Here is a 15,204-nt window from a genome sequence, read left to right as displayed (position 1 = left end):
AAGACAACATTGTTGTGGTGACAGCTGGGCAAACAGGAGCTGTGAGCCCAGAGAGCTTTCAGCTGGAAACACTGTAAAATACAAATAGCAGGAAAGAGTTTCACGCTCACGTTGTGTTTATAACTGATAAATGTCAACTGCTGCTACATGGTAGAGGAACCAAGACGGGACCGATACGAGTTTGGCTCCACGTGATAATGATGCACGTTGTCAAAACGGTTGAACACAAAGCGTCAGTCATCAAGGATTTATTAAAATAATCTCCTTCCGAGTCCACACACTTCTACCAACAATGCTGTCTGGAAAATCTTCCACGGCGAATAAAATGTTATAATCTGGGTGGTTTGAGCCTGGAGCTTTTTTTTATGTCTGGGAGGAAAAGAATGTCCCATGGGAGGAAATCAGCTGAATAAGTTGAGTAATGAGCAACAATCATTCATTCAACAGTTCAATCTCAGCACTTATCAATCGACCCTCCCTGTTGGTATCATCCAGGTGGCTCTGCTGCAGTGTGTTTCCGTTTCGCTTCCTTATGTCCCTGCTGTGGACTCTAAAAGTCTAAATTATTCAGGCTGGATGTAAAACACATTGAGTTCTAAGCGACTGCAAAGAACTCAATGCCAAAGAGTCAAACTGGACTAAACTTCCTCCCGCCGACACTGCTGATGATCTGAAATGACCTCAATATCATTCGACGCCAAACATTGTCCAGAGAGGGAAAACTAATACAGTAATCCTGCTATAAAAAGGCAGCAACATCTGCCTAGAAGGAAAATCCAGCGTGATCGTGGACGTCGGCGGTGTGTGTGTGTGTGTGTGTGTCTGTGGCCTGCACAGTTTGTCTGGCAGCTGTATTGCATTATAGACTCGTGTTGGTGGAAAATTGGCAGCCCTGCTTGGTCCGTGATGGATTTGTGCCGGTGTAATTGTTAAGCATCGATGTAAGATAATGAGCCTCAGAAAGAAGCTGCTGCTCTTTGATACACACACACTCTTATCGGCCGATGTTTCAGATATGATGTGAAATTGTATAAGTCAGATTGTTCGGCTGCGTCAGACCTTCTGTAAGCAACCGGACCTCATCGTAACTTATAATTCAGACGGGCTGCAGCTTTGTCAGGGATAATATGTGATAAAAAAAAAATATGATTGAGATGGAAATGGGTTGTAGAATTACTTCTGACAGCAAACTCAATCTGCTAATGTATTCAATGTTATTTCATCGTTTGGCAGTTTGAGAAGATGATTGATGTTTCAAATGTGGGTTCATTTGTTGTTTGTGAGGCTGAGAGAGAAAGAAAAAAAATCCCTGAAATGAAGCCGCCCGTGGTATCATTTCACATCTGAGACCAGACGAGAGATTTAAAAAATACAAAACAAACCCAAAAAAACGTGTTTGGAATAGAGAGTAAATGATAGAGGTGAGGCGTTTGTGTGACATGTTGAGATGACGAGCGCTCACAGAAGCATCACGGGCCGAAACACCAGGCCGCTGGCTGCAGCAGGATGCATTTATGCCCCTCTACTGCCGCCCGAAGACGTAAACATCACTGTGGAAGTAGTGATTGTGTGGTAAAAGTCATCATTCATCGACTGGAGGGGAGGGGGGGGGGGGGGGAGCTGTAAACACAAATATACTTTCTGAGGGAAAAGTGTATCTTTCATTTCCAAACTATCAAAGTTAGAAAAATGCCTCAGAGGAAGACGGACACTTTATATGTTGTAAATAAAACAGATACATCATGAAGGGAGATAGTTTGAGTTAACAGACGTGTGAAGTATTCAGCCGAGGAGCAGGAGGACAGGAGAACAGGAGAACAGGAGAACAGGAGAATAGGATAGGAGAACAGGAGGACAGGAGAAAATGAGGACAGGAGGACAGCAGAATATGAGGACAGGAGCTATGTGAATCAGAGGATGAGGAGTTCAGGGACCTCTTTGATATGTTTGCACTCGTTCTGCCAAGGACTCCGCTGCCTTTGCTGACTTTGACCTCATCCTCATCAGATGAAGGATGAGGACGAGGTCCAACTGCTACATGGAGACTTAACGGGTGAAACTCTGCAAACAGGAAACACTGAAATGATTTCCAATCGATATGTGTCGAGATTGCGCATGAAAAAGACTTTTAAAACTATGCAATTTGGAGAATAGGAGAATGGGGCAGCAGCTTAAGGTCACAAGCTCAGAGGATTTGATGTTGGGAACATTTAGTACAAAATGAAAATGAAAAAGCTTGTCGAAATTTTGGTGGAATTTCTGGAGTTCATTAAATGGCCTCACATTCTTTAAACCACCCAGATATGCAGTCAAAGAGAAACAGAAGAAATGTGTGTGTATGTGTGTGTGTGTAACCAAGTGTGACCTGTTGCCATGGTGTTTGTTGCCTGTCACACTGAGTCCTGGTCGCCGTGTCACAGCGTCACGTTTACTGCAGGTTGGGATTGAGTGACGGACTGCCCGTTGCATCGCCGTGGCAACGTCCCCTACAGCTATCCAGATTCAACGGTTTGGAGCGACGGTTTTCGTGATCGTTAAGTTTCCAATCAGAAAAAAACCTAGAAGAGCCGATCAAGAACAAAACGCTGAGTGGTTTTGTTGAGCTTATCACGTTACAACACAGACATTAAGCAAAGCATGTTTCCTCTCAAATATATTCCTGGAATTTTTGGACATTGGAAGTTCACAGAGTAAATGAGAGCTGTGTATCATTATCGCCTGAGCTAAACATAGACAAGGCAGCTGGTCATAACACACACATACACGCACACACACATGAAACGGACACACACACACACACACACATTATGGCTTTCCAAGCAATTAGAGTTCATTTAATTTCATCCCTGTATACATTCTGAGTCATCAAATCTTTATAGACAAATATAAACGCAGATAAATGAAGGCCTTCCATCAGTACCAAGTCCCCTCCCCCTTCCCCTCCCCCCAGAAAACATGGAGCACGTCGGCGCCCCGCAGTGTCCGTTCCAGGTACTGCAAGATATCATCCCGGTCCGAATTGTTTGTATATACATAGAGACAGAAATATACACGTGTGCGGATGGACGCATGGGGCACATCCACGAGTCATCAACCACGAGATGTCACATGACCAAAAGAACCAGACCACGGGCGGCGCCACCTTCTTCTTTTTTATATCCTCCCTCCCCTGTCCAAAGAAATGAGAGTAGATCTGTACGGTTAGATTGATTATGGTCACGGATACTAATACCAACACGTAGAACACTGAGTAGGTTTACAGGGTTTAGAGTTTACACGCGTGTGGAAGAGACACAATGTGATTATCACCCCCCCCTCCCGCCCTTTACCCCCCAGTCTGTCCATTCAAGAGACAATTAAAGCCAGAATCAAGCAGGAATCTCTCTCTCTCGCTCTCTCTTTCTCTCTCTCTCTCTCTCTCTCTCTCTCTCTCTCTCTCTCTCTCGCTGAAGTGTAGAGGTCTTCTTGACTGTGAATCTCAGTTCCAAGTCCAGTTCCAGGTTTGTTTTTCTGAGATCAGAGCGACAGGTCCGTGCCAGAGAACATTGGGTCAGGGGTGTGGGGGGTCGTGGGTCGGGTGGTGGGGCGATGTTGGGGGTCAGGGGCTGAGGGGTGTTGTCATTTTAAGGCAAGGCGCTCCGTCACGGTTTATGGTCCTCAAAAAAACACTCTAAAATACATTAAATGAACAACAAATTCACAGTTTTTCATGTTTAATATTTTCCCTTCTGTCCTCCGTTTGTTTTGCTCTTTTTCAAACGCCCCTTCACTTATTCGGCCATCTGTAATATCAGCCGCTTAAAAAAAAAAAAAAAAGACCTTCTGCTTTTGGGATCAGCTTGTGGGCAGGTGACCTCTTTTCTCTCACTTCCTTTTCATCTCTGGCATTTTCTATACAGCGTGCCGGGCCACGACCAGAGCCAGAAGGAGGCCAGGAAGTGTCGCCCAGACGCTGGCGCGCAGACAGGCGGCGTGGTCCTCCGGCGGGCCCTGGGGTCTGCTCAGGCCGCCGTAACCACCGCTCGGCTCCACCACGGGCTGGAGGGAGAGACAGACAGACAGACAGAGAAGCTGTGTAAATAAGGTTAGATGTGACTCAGATGCTCAATGCTGCTGCTTTTGTATTCAAGGAGACGAGGAGGAGGAATAAAGATGGAGGGAGGACAGAGCTGAAAAGAGAAGGCACGAGTCAGAGAGAGAGAGAGAGAGTGAGGGAGGGGGGAGGGGGAGGTAGGGAGAGAGAGGGGGGAGGGAGATAGAGAGAGACAAAGAGAGAGAAAGGGCGAGAGAGGGAGGGATGGAGAGAGAAAGAGAGAGAGAGAGGGGGGGACAGAGAGAGAGAGAGAGCGAGGGAGGGAGGGAGAGAGAGATATGGGGGGGTCAAGGTAGGGAGAGAGAGGGACAGAGAGGGGGATGGAGGCAGAGAGAGAGAGGGACAGAGAGGGGGAGGGAGGCAGAGAGAGAGAGAGGGAGAGAGAGGGGGGGGTATAACATGTCTCCTCTTTGCCAACAAGCTCCAATATTTGATCCAAGGCATTTTGATATGTAAAGTGTATTTGAAGTCCCAGCTGCTTGGAAATGTTCTCCCCTTCTTAAACAAGTTGGCAACAAAGGAAACACTTCTTGTGAGAACTTTTTTTCTTTTTTCTTCCCCCTCTTCCTCCCAAACTCTTTTAGGTTGTGCCAGTGAGTCTCTAAACAGTTTTTAAAGCCATCATTACGAGCTCTATTTACAAGGAAAACACACCACCGAGCCAAACGCTCCCGACTGAAGCCTGCAGTGACTTCGGCTTGTTTTCAATATTTTATAAGGAATAAATTATGGCGAGTGGCAGAAAAACACAACAAACACACACACACGCTCGCCATGTGTGTGTGTGTCAGAGGAACCTCGGCCCCGAGACAAAGGACTGAACCATGTGAATGTGCGTGTGTCACATTACAGCAGAGCAGCAGGAGCGCACTCTGGATATGAAACTTTGTGGCCTCCAGAGTCGCACACTTACATCCAACACACAACAGCCTGATAACGCTATTTTCCATAAAATTGGTAGCATTGCCGCTGCTACTAACACAAAAAGCAGGAACCATTTGCCTCCGAGTTAAAGTGGTCGCACTCAATTTACAGACACATTATTTTCAGTCCAGCGTCACATCATGGAGGAAAGATGAAACACTTCCTCCTCCTCCCCCTCCTCCTCAACTCATCTTCACAAATGTAACCTTTTGGAGAGATTGCACTTTGGTCCATTTCCCCGCACACGCAGGAGACGTCTCGCCAGATGTTATCTACCCCGCACCTCATCTTCAAACAGATCAAGGCACAGATGCACACACGAGGACGCATACGACGTAGGGAAATTGCGTTGGAATTGTTATAATGGGTCGGCCGCAAGGAGGAGGAGGAGGAAGAGGAGGAAGAGGAGGAGGGAGAGAGAGCGAGAAGGGAAATATAAGTGTAGTTATGATGGCACTCTGACTCCTGCCGCCTCTTTACACAAAGAGTTAAATGCGGGTTGCCAGAAAAAGCGGTGAAAAAAGCTTTGGCTAGCTTGACAATGCACCAAACACATCCGCGACTAAAAGCCAATTAATTAGCAGAGGCAGTGATGTGTAGCAGCAGCCTGTTGACATGAGTCCAGATCTCTGGCTGCAGCCAATAACCGCACGCACACACACACAGTCTCACACACACACAGTCTCACACACACACACACACACACACACACACACACACACACACTCATAGAGATACTGTGACTGAATGTGGACGATGTCAAACACGCGCTCTGTGACTGAGAGAGAGAGGGAGAGAGAAAGACAGCGTGCGTGCGTGTGTGTGTGTGTGTGTCTATAGACGAGTGTGTGTTCGCACTGTTAATGAGAAAATATCCCAATGAAAAGGCAGAAATGGTGCTTTAGTGTATTGATGGTCAGGCCTGATCAGTTTCCCCGGGCTGGCTATTGAGTAACCCCGGTAACCCCCCAATTGATCACACGCAAGCCAGCTGATAATCAAGCACTTTGCCACTAGAGGGGGAGTGGAGGTGGATGTTGTGTTGGACTCCATTTTTAAATGAAACGGGAAAAAAAGCAAACAGGGCGCTTTAATTTGTTTTGTTTAAGAATCTTTTTAAGAGGCATTCAAATTCAAATCAGGATTACGAAAATAAGACTCGCAAAATCCATTTTTTATCTGCGAGGGTCGAGCTAATCCAGAGCGCCGAGCAGAGACATCCCGGGCCGTATGCAGCCTCATCCAGACGCCCATGACACAACATGGCAACAAGAACTATTACTGAACATCCAATATGGAGAGAAGGAGGAGTTATAATAAGATTACAGAAGATTCAAAGGTGCCGTCTTTGGTCTGGTCCGGCTCACGTGGCCCCTCACCTGTCGCCATGACATTTACAGCCACCGACAGACAGACCATGACAACACTCCCCTCAATTTATCTGCCATGGAAGTTTGACAAGTTTTAATTGCCAGCCATAGTCGGCAGAGAACGCAGGGACGCCCGAAATGTCCCTACCAGCTCCCTCTCTAATTATAAACCTCCTGCTTGAGTAATCACACGTCTTATTGTTTCCTAATTACCATTTTTACAATAAATTAAACACCAGGCTGCAGTGAGACAGGCACAGAACAGTGCATCAATGGTGACACACACACACACACACACACACACACACACTCACAACCTGAGGAAAAAGCAATTCCACCAGCCGCTCCCTTCACACCTTCTCTCTCTCTCTCTCCCTCTCCCTCTCTCACACACGTTACCCAAGCATACACACCGCTATTGTTATCAGCGCCGCTTGTTCATTAATTCTCCCTCTCGCTTGCTTGCAACATTTTTAAAGTTTTAATTTGCCGTCTTCACAACAATGAGGGCCTCCACGTCGCCGCCAGCGCCGCACTACTGCCTGCACGCTGACCGTTTAATAGCCGCGCAGACCCCCCGGAATGAGACGTCTTAATGGGAGTCGCTCATCCGCCGCAGGGAGACGCGCCTTCCTACGCTCCGATTCCACCGTTTCCTGACGCCAACAGTCGCAGGGGAACGCCGCAAACCAGCAGAGGTGGCGAGGGGAAGCGCCTACAAATAAAGACTTGTGCCCCGCGACGTCTAATTCCATCCAACTTGGTAACTGGGTCTCCTGTCAAGGCGGGAAAACATCATTAGTCGAACAAGCGGCGAGACAATGTGTCTATAACGTCGAACAACTTCTCAGTGAGAGCTAATCAAACTCGGCAGCGACTACATGAAAGGTAGAGAGAAACCTCTGCGACGCCCCCTCACAGCGCCAACCGGCATATTTCTGTCCTGCTCAGAAGACAACAGAGCATCAGGGAGAGAGCGTGTGTGTGTGTGTGTGTGTGTGGGGTGGGGTGGGGTGTTGGGGGGGAGGAGACTCACACACGGCTCTGTCTGTCTGTTTTCACATTTTTATTTGAGCAGAAAATGAAGAATTCTATTAAAAGACAAACAGACGTTGCTCTCCCTGCAGAGGAAGAGGAGGAAGGGGAGGAAGAGGGGGAAGAGGAGGAAGAGGAAGAGGGGTGTAATGTGTTTTCCAGCTCGAGACAGTGAACCTGCTTATTGCAGAGTCGACTGCATATTTTTTGGTGGCGAGCAGGCCTGAGGCCAGTGTTTAAGAACGTCTAATCCAGATTAAAAACCCACCTCCCTCCCTCTCTCTCTTTCTTTCTCCCTCTCTGTCTCTGTCTCTCTCTGTCTCTCTCTCTCCCCCCCCCCACCCCTTTCTCCCCCCCTCCCGTTCCATTGTGTGCGAGAGAAATATAATATTTCAACCTAATGTCATCATCTTGGGTGCGGCGTATAAATCTGCTTTATCGTTCAAAAACAACCTAAAACGCCTTTTCTGATGTGCCAATTGCGTAAACTAGAGCAGACATTGGATGCAGTGTGTAAATGAATGGTGCACAAATGTTCCCTTTGATAAGAGACGAGCAGAGGGGAGGGCAGTGTGTGTGTTTTTTCCTGTATATCGTCAATTTGACACGATTTGGCAGCAAAATATGGATTTTTTGTCACATAACGTATCATCCAGTCAGATCAGAATCGTTACCTTGCCTCCTGGAGCCTCATCTCCCGGCTGGATGTCGTTGGGGCTGTAGGGTGGCTCCGAGGTGCTCGTGGACCCGTCCAGCCTCGCCTTCACCGTCCCCGAGGGGCTGGGGACGGACGCGTCTTTGTTGGCCATGCTGTCCGTCCCGTAACCAAAGGCCTGAATGGCGTTTTCTGCAGGGACGGAGATATAAAGTCATTTGTTTTTCCACTGCTGTCTGGCCGAAGAGCCAAGCCAGCAGACACACAGGCTCTAAGTCAACTTCTTGGTCCCCTGCCCAATGTTTGGCAACAGAGGAAAGGAGGGAAAGAGCACAAGCGGATGGAGAGCCCGGTGGGTTTTTCCGCCTAGTCAGTAAGCTTGAGAGCTGCATGCCAAACAAATCGAAAAACGCCAATCTAAGATTTTGTTTGTGAAATCTGCCTCATGGGAGGAAGCTTGAAGTTTTGAGCACTTTTGAAGGATTCCAAGGCAGACTCGTTTGTTTACTGTATCAGGCTGTACATTCGCCGGGTTGTTAACATGTTTGTACAAATAATTTAGCCGGTAATTGTCCTTCTGTCAGAGAATCCCGTGGCACCAAAATGGCCGCATTAATCAAACACACAACAACAACAACTTTGGGTCATGTCTCCACTCGTCACAAAACCTTTTACGCCGCTGCAGACCCTCAGACGATTTGACCGAATGGCAGCATAATGTCGGCACTCACACATGATGATGGCCAATTTGTTTACCGGCAGCAGCGGCCATTTAGACACGCCGTCTTCTTTAAAAGCGAGCAAATCAATCCGCTCTAACAGACGACAGACAGTGAGACCTGAGCCCGTGCGTGCGTGCCTGTCTGTGTGTGTGTTTGTGTGAGAGTGTGTGAGTGAGTGTGTGTGTGCTATGTGTGAGCCTCTGCAAAAATGTGATAAATCCCCGTACAGTCAGCTTTTTCTGCTAGATACGGTAAAATACAGGCCACGTACCTTTTCGCCGCTCATCCGTTTAAAACACGAGGCTTGTTTCTCTTTGTTCAACTGCAGAGACGGCAAAGCATGTAATTGCCTGGCAACCACCTCCATTAGAAGGTCAGTGTGCGGAGATGACTTTGAACAGATTTATGTGACTGATCAAATTCAAAAAACATTCCCAAACACAGGAGAAATGGCATCTCTGCCCCTCCCTGCCTCCCCCTCCCCCTCCTCCTCCTCCTCCTCCCCCGTACACACATACAAAAACAGGAAAAACAGGATAGTTGTTCAGCACACATTCATAATCAGACGGACAAGCCGCGTCCCGAGCAGCGGCAGACACACACGCTCACACAGATGCTGTATTGAAACCCCGGTCTGAAAGCGTTACCACAACAATGGAACACGTGAAAGGCACCGGTGTCCTGTCTGTCGCATTCCTACACACAAACACTGATTTAGTGTGTGTGTCTGTGTGTGTGTGTGAGTGTAGGATGGAGGAGCGAGACAGGAAGCTCCCCCACTGGCCACGCAGGCAGAGACCCCGGAGATAGCAGCGTGTACTTGCTGAAACGTGTGATGTTTGTCGCGGGGGGGGGGTTAACAGCAAGCAAACCCGGCTGAGCTGCGGCCAGATACGGGAGTCCAGCCATAAATCACAGTATTGTGCTGGAGGCCCCCTGCTGAGGACGTGTTACTGCACCCAAACACTCCACAGACTCATTCAACGCATCGCCCCACAGATAGGACACATTTTCAATGACTCCGGATTAGGTTTTTTGTGTGCTTTTTAACCCCTGAGGGCACAAGCCTGCGTCGCTGCCCTACCTGCAGAGGCGGAGAAGAGAGGAAGAGAGGAAACAGAAGAGAGGAAGAGAGGAAGAGTGAGAGGATGAGATGATGTATACAGAGGGGATCAGAGTGCCGAAAATGTTTGATTTGTGCAACACGTGTTTCGAGTCGTCAATCACAGTATCGTGTGCAACATCAACAAATTCTTGCAGAAGCGAGCAAGAAAGAAAGGGAGAGAGAGAGAGAGCGTGAGAGAGAGACTGAGAGAGAGAAAGGGAGGGAGAGAGGCTGAGAGACAGGGGGAGAGAGAGCAAGCGAGATGGTGGCTGGTATATAATTTGCCTGTATTCTCTTGTGTGCCTCATTATGTAAACACTCACATCATGTTGCGAGTGTGTGTGTGTTTGTGCGAGTGTATGTGCGCACGCATGTGTGTGTGTGTATTCTCCTCCCCGGTGTGTGAGTGAGTACAAATGCTTCGTCTGTGCGACTTTATCGCCCGTTTCCCCTAGACTGCAGCCAGTTTCCTTTTTTCTTTTTTGGGAGAGACGCCTCCTCAGCTCCAGGCCTCGTCCCTCATCCTGCACACTCAGCTAAAAAAAAAAACACCCTTCGCGCCCGGGCGATGTATTGGAACGCTGGCCTGAAAGCGTTACCACGACAATGGAACACATGAAAGGCAGCGGTGTCGCGCTGCAGCAACGATGACACCGGCTCACAGCTTTAACTTCACCACCAGTGAAAGAGCGGCAGGATGTTGGAGGTAACTATTCTGTCACGCCGCCCGTCCCCCTCTCTCTCCCCCCCCCCCCCCGTGGGCGCGTCACGCATTAGACGTATAGCTGATGCGTATTAAGGTTTCCTGGATGATTCGGTTTCCCTGGCAGCCTTCTCCTGTAACAGATAAGCCCTTTAACTCTCACAGATTGAATGTGAAAATGACATGCAAATGGTTTCCTTTGTATTAAAGTCTGGGCAGGTTTTGGCCCAAAGGAGGGATGAAGAAGTGATAAGAAACGACTCTTTCCTCAGAAACCAGGAACATTTAATTCTCAGTTTAATCAGCGTCGCGACAACTTCGACACATCCATCCTGCAAAAACTTTCACTTGCTCTCCTCGTCTTTATTTGATTAAATTGAATAAAATTTAAAAGGGGGAAAAAAGCTGTTTTGACATCTTCCTCATGTTCTCAAGCAACCTGACATAAGAGCATTAATGTTGCATCAGGGGCAAAGGTCGCCACTCGCTCGTCACACATCCACTCCGCCCCGCTGTCAGAGTTACGTGACAGCTCCCCCCGGTGTGTGTGTGTGTGTGTGTGTGTGTGTGTGTGTGTGTGCTGTCTGGACTCACTCAGGCACTCGTTGTCGGTGAAGTCCCTCAGGACGTTCATGCACTCCTCCTCCTGGTTGCCGCTTCCCTTGCAGGTGCACCAAGGAGACACCGTCCAGTTAGAGTAGCTGCTGTCCACGTAGTTGGGAGTCATGTCCGTCCCTGTAAAGGCGAACCACACACAATGCAGCAAGCACACACACACACGCGCGCGCACACACACACACACACACACACACACACACACACACACACACACACACACACACACACACACACAGGTCTGAGTAGGTCACTAATGGACAATAATGGACTACATTTGTTGCAAATAGTGTATAAAATAGACAACAAGATGTTTGTCGTGCCTGTGTGGTTTGAATATTCCAGTTGATAGGAAGGTGAAGCATTCAGCAATGATAATTTTAGATATAAAGAGGCCATTATGTTATAAATATTTTGCAAAGTAGGCGCTCTACAGGCAGAGTGTACGCTCTGGATGTGGCACGACTCTACCAAACATTTTGCTTCTCTCTCTCTCTCTGCGCTTTATGATTCCAGCAGGAGTCCGGGTGACACACACTCTACGGCGCGTTCTACAGCATTTCAGGAAGCCCTGTACTGTATGTGTGTGTGTGTGTGTGTGTTCCTAGCTCCAGGTCTTATAACATGCGGCAGGTAGCGTCGATTGAAACTTGATGCAGATACTTAAGGAATAGTGACATGCAAAGTCATTTCTTCGCTCTGCTGAAACATCGCCCAGGTGCTGCCATCAGTGTGGGCTGCCATGGAAGAAAGTGCGCGTGCTTATCTGTGTACACAGTTTGAGCAACATTTAACACAAACAGATGGTCATCAAGCGTTTTAATTAAGTACACCGTCGCTCTGCACCTCTACACCCTAATTACTTCTACTAGAGCCCTGATGTCCGTTATGCTAGGGGAGATTTATCAGGCCAGGAGGGGGGGCAAGAGGGCAAGTCTGAGTCTCCTGCTCGCCATCCGAGACGTGTGAAGGTAGAGGTTTACTGCAGCCACGCTGTTTCTTCTTCTACTCCCTTATAAGCTCAGCATGCCAGTGGAATTTGAGAAAAATATCAAGCCGCTGGAGAGTAAATATCTTTCTCAAAGTCTCACAAGCCTCTCTCTCACACACACACACACACACACACACACGCTCCATCACGGTGTCACCCAGAGTGTCGTCCGTACTGACCGATGAGCCTGGTGTAGGAGGCCAAGCATGCCTGGTAATTGTCTTCGTTGGGACAGCTGCTCACTGTGTGCTGAGTCACCTTGCAGTTCGTGTGGAAATCGGCCAGTCTGGACCTGCACATCAAAGACAGAGAAGAGCACACTGAGGAAGAGGAAGAGGAAGAGGCAGAGCTCAGTCACCCAACACACACACACGCAGTTTGACACAAAACCAGTGTTACTCTGTCACGTCTCTGCTAACCCTTCATCTTTCACAAACATTGTCGTCGTCTGACATAAACACTGGCAGTTACAAAGTTACAACAGAAGAAAGAAGCTGCACGGATACTGTACACACACACACACACACACACGCACACAAACACACAGAACCTAATTTCCTTGGGAATGCTGCTACGACCGGGCAGCTGCCGATGGTGACCAGCCTCAAACAGGGGAAGTATATGCAACATCTGCTGCTTAACAGGTGCCCTGAATACCAACCAGGCCTCAGCACCAAGCAGCTACTTCCTGTGCTCGCCGTGTGCAACATAAACCCGATGAGAGGGCATTTCCTGCCGGCGTGGGAGTGATTTAAATGCCTATTTTGCTCTGTTTCTCCACGCTTTATCCCGGACATCTCAGCCCTCTCTCTCTCTCTCTCTCTCTCTCTCTCTCTCTCTCTCTCCCTCTCTCTCTCTCACCTCTCTCGCCCCCCAAACTGAGAGGAAGCTGATAAATAAAAAAAAAGAAACGTTGTGTTTGTGTTTTGGTGTAAGTTTGTGATAAGAGCTTTAAGTCTGCGGAGGGCCCGCGGGGGTGGTCCCTGCTAATCCACTTAAGTAGGTTTATTGGGTGCAGTGTGTGTGTGTGTGTGTGTGTGTGTGTGTATGTGTGTATATGTGTAAAGTCGCTGTCTGCTCTGTTCACATCACAGCTGCTCACTAAGTGGATGATTAATTCACTCTGAGCACTTTTTGTTTGCATCACGTAAGTGAAAAGGTAACATGACTCACCTGAGGCGGACATGTCCTCAGCACATACACACACACACACACACGTTCACACACATGCACACACACACAAACACACACACGCTCTCTCTCTTTCTTCAACATGTATAGGGCGGTTCAGTCAGTTTCTTGACTGATAAAAGTAAAACGACTCAACTTCCCCTTTGGGGTTTCACAGCAGTTTTATCTGTTTTTTGTGCCGTTTTGTCAGACTTCAGAACAAAACTCTTTGTCCAAATACACTGTCACCTTAATTGGGACACATCTTAATTACCATGTGGCGATGACAGCCTTTAAGCTGGAGCCAGCAGTGTTGGGACTATTTGTGCTGGACTTTCTGACAGGTAACACAGCAACGCTATCGGACGATTCCTCCCGTTTGTTCTTACACACTTCAGTTTCCTGTTTGACTTTCCGGAGAAATAAATGTTTTTCCTATTTCCCCCGCTCATATCACTTGTCATTTACTGGAAACATTAATTGCTTTCGCTCCATTTGTGTTGCAGGAATGGTGACATTTTTGAATATCAAACCAAGAAGAAAAAAAAGCAAGGGCACTGGAGCTTCACTGAGCACCTGCGGCTAACTGGACCTCGTCTCTCTCTGTGCCGCGTCACGCCACTGATGCTGCTGAATGTGGCGTCACGGTGCTGCCTTAGAGGAATTGGCAGAGGCGTCACAAGAAGAAGAAGAAGAGGAAGAAGAGGTCAGAGCAGCGAGACGTAGAATTTGGCTGTGATGAGGTGATCATCTCCCCCCTTCCTGTCTGTTTGTCCGTCCCCGGGTGTCTCACCGGAGATGCACCCACCGTGTTGTGATGGTCTGGGCCTCCAGCAGCAAACCCCACTCAGACTCACTTCATTACTCCAACTCCATCTCCATCCACCTTATCAAATCGCCCGGAGAGCCTCTTGATGTGACATGTTGTTGTGAGCATCACGTCCAAGGCATCGCTTCGGAAAACAGGACGCACGCTCACCCGCTCGACCGTGGCCCCACAGGCATGTACGTGCTCACACACACACACACACACACACACACACACACACACACACACACACACACACGCACACACACACACACACACACTCAAACAAGGATACACACGTACAAGCTCATATCATTAATTCAGATGGATAAGAAGGCGTCTCCACACCTGTCCTCTTCAGTCCAAATGCTCCCTCCACTTCTGTTCTGAGTGAACAACATTTGTCCTGCTGCGGAATGCTAAAGAGACACAACAGACTGAGGGGAGGGGAGAGGGGATTGCTCGGCTGCTGTGTGTGATTCCAGAGACACACGTTTTATTACGCCATTTCTTGTCTGAACGTTGTGTCTTTTTACTTCCACACCAAGGAAAGATGTGAAGTGCAAATTTATGTAGAAAAGGCAAAAGACCACACAAGACTTGCAGAAAGTCTGTTTCGTTTCAGAAAGCGGAACTCTTTCAGACAATGACGGCTTAAAAACAGTAATTTAAAGTTTAGAGAGATGTCCTGAGTGTTCAGACAATGGTGTTCCAACACCGGGATGCTGCACATTTCATGGCTTCCACAGGCTTTCCATTATACCTCGGCAAAGCACCACTCGCTGCTGAAATTACAGGCTGTCAAACTCAACAGAGTTTTATGGTCATTTCAGCCACTCAGCCCCCAGGGAAGTGGCAGGGGAGCCCCCACAGAGGTAGACTTCTTTCAGCCAACCTGACACTTTAAACACAGTGATTCAGCTGAGCACTGAGTGCCTGTCCATCCAGCCTGGCAGTAATAGAAAACTAATGGCTTTTTATATGGATTCTTATTCCTATCACTTGATGCCTGT

At 48.1% G+C, this 15,204-nt stretch overlaps 1 protein-coding gene across 1 annotated transcript in view; it reads right to left on the bottom strand.

Annotated features, from left to right (window-relative positions):
* Positions 1–2,704: 2,704 nt before the first annotated feature.
* The window catches only part of LOC143011682 (GDNF family receptor alpha-2-like), a 41,590-nt gene continuing 29,090 nt past the window's right edge, over positions 2,705–15,204 (bottom strand). The window contains exons 5-8 of the mRNA XM_076164646.1: positions 12,393–12,505; positions 11,202–11,342; positions 8,097–8,269; positions 2,705–4,038 (exon numbers count right to left, since the gene is read on the bottom strand). Of these exons, the coding sequence (XP_076020761.1) occupies positions 3,892–4,038; positions 8,097–8,269; positions 11,202–11,342; positions 12,393–12,505 (574 nt within the window). The 3' untranslated portion in view covers positions 2,705–3,891. The remainder of the gene's footprint in view (positions 4,039–8,096; positions 8,270–11,201; positions 11,343–12,392; positions 12,506–15,204) is intronic.

The sequence above is a fragment of the Genypterus blacodes genome, unplaced genomic scaffold (genome assembly GCF_046128005.1).
Source record: "Genypterus blacodes isolate CSIRO-AG114 ecotype Tasmania unplaced genomic scaffold, CSIRO-AGI_Gbla_v1 ptg000138l_1, whole genome shotgun sequence".
Lineage (NCBI taxonomy): Eukaryota > Metazoa > Chordata > Actinopteri > Ophidiiformes > Ophidiidae > Genypterus > Genypterus blacodes.
The sequence above is the reverse complement of the archived record's forward strand: the minus strand, read 5'-3'. Positions and strand labels throughout refer to the sequence as shown.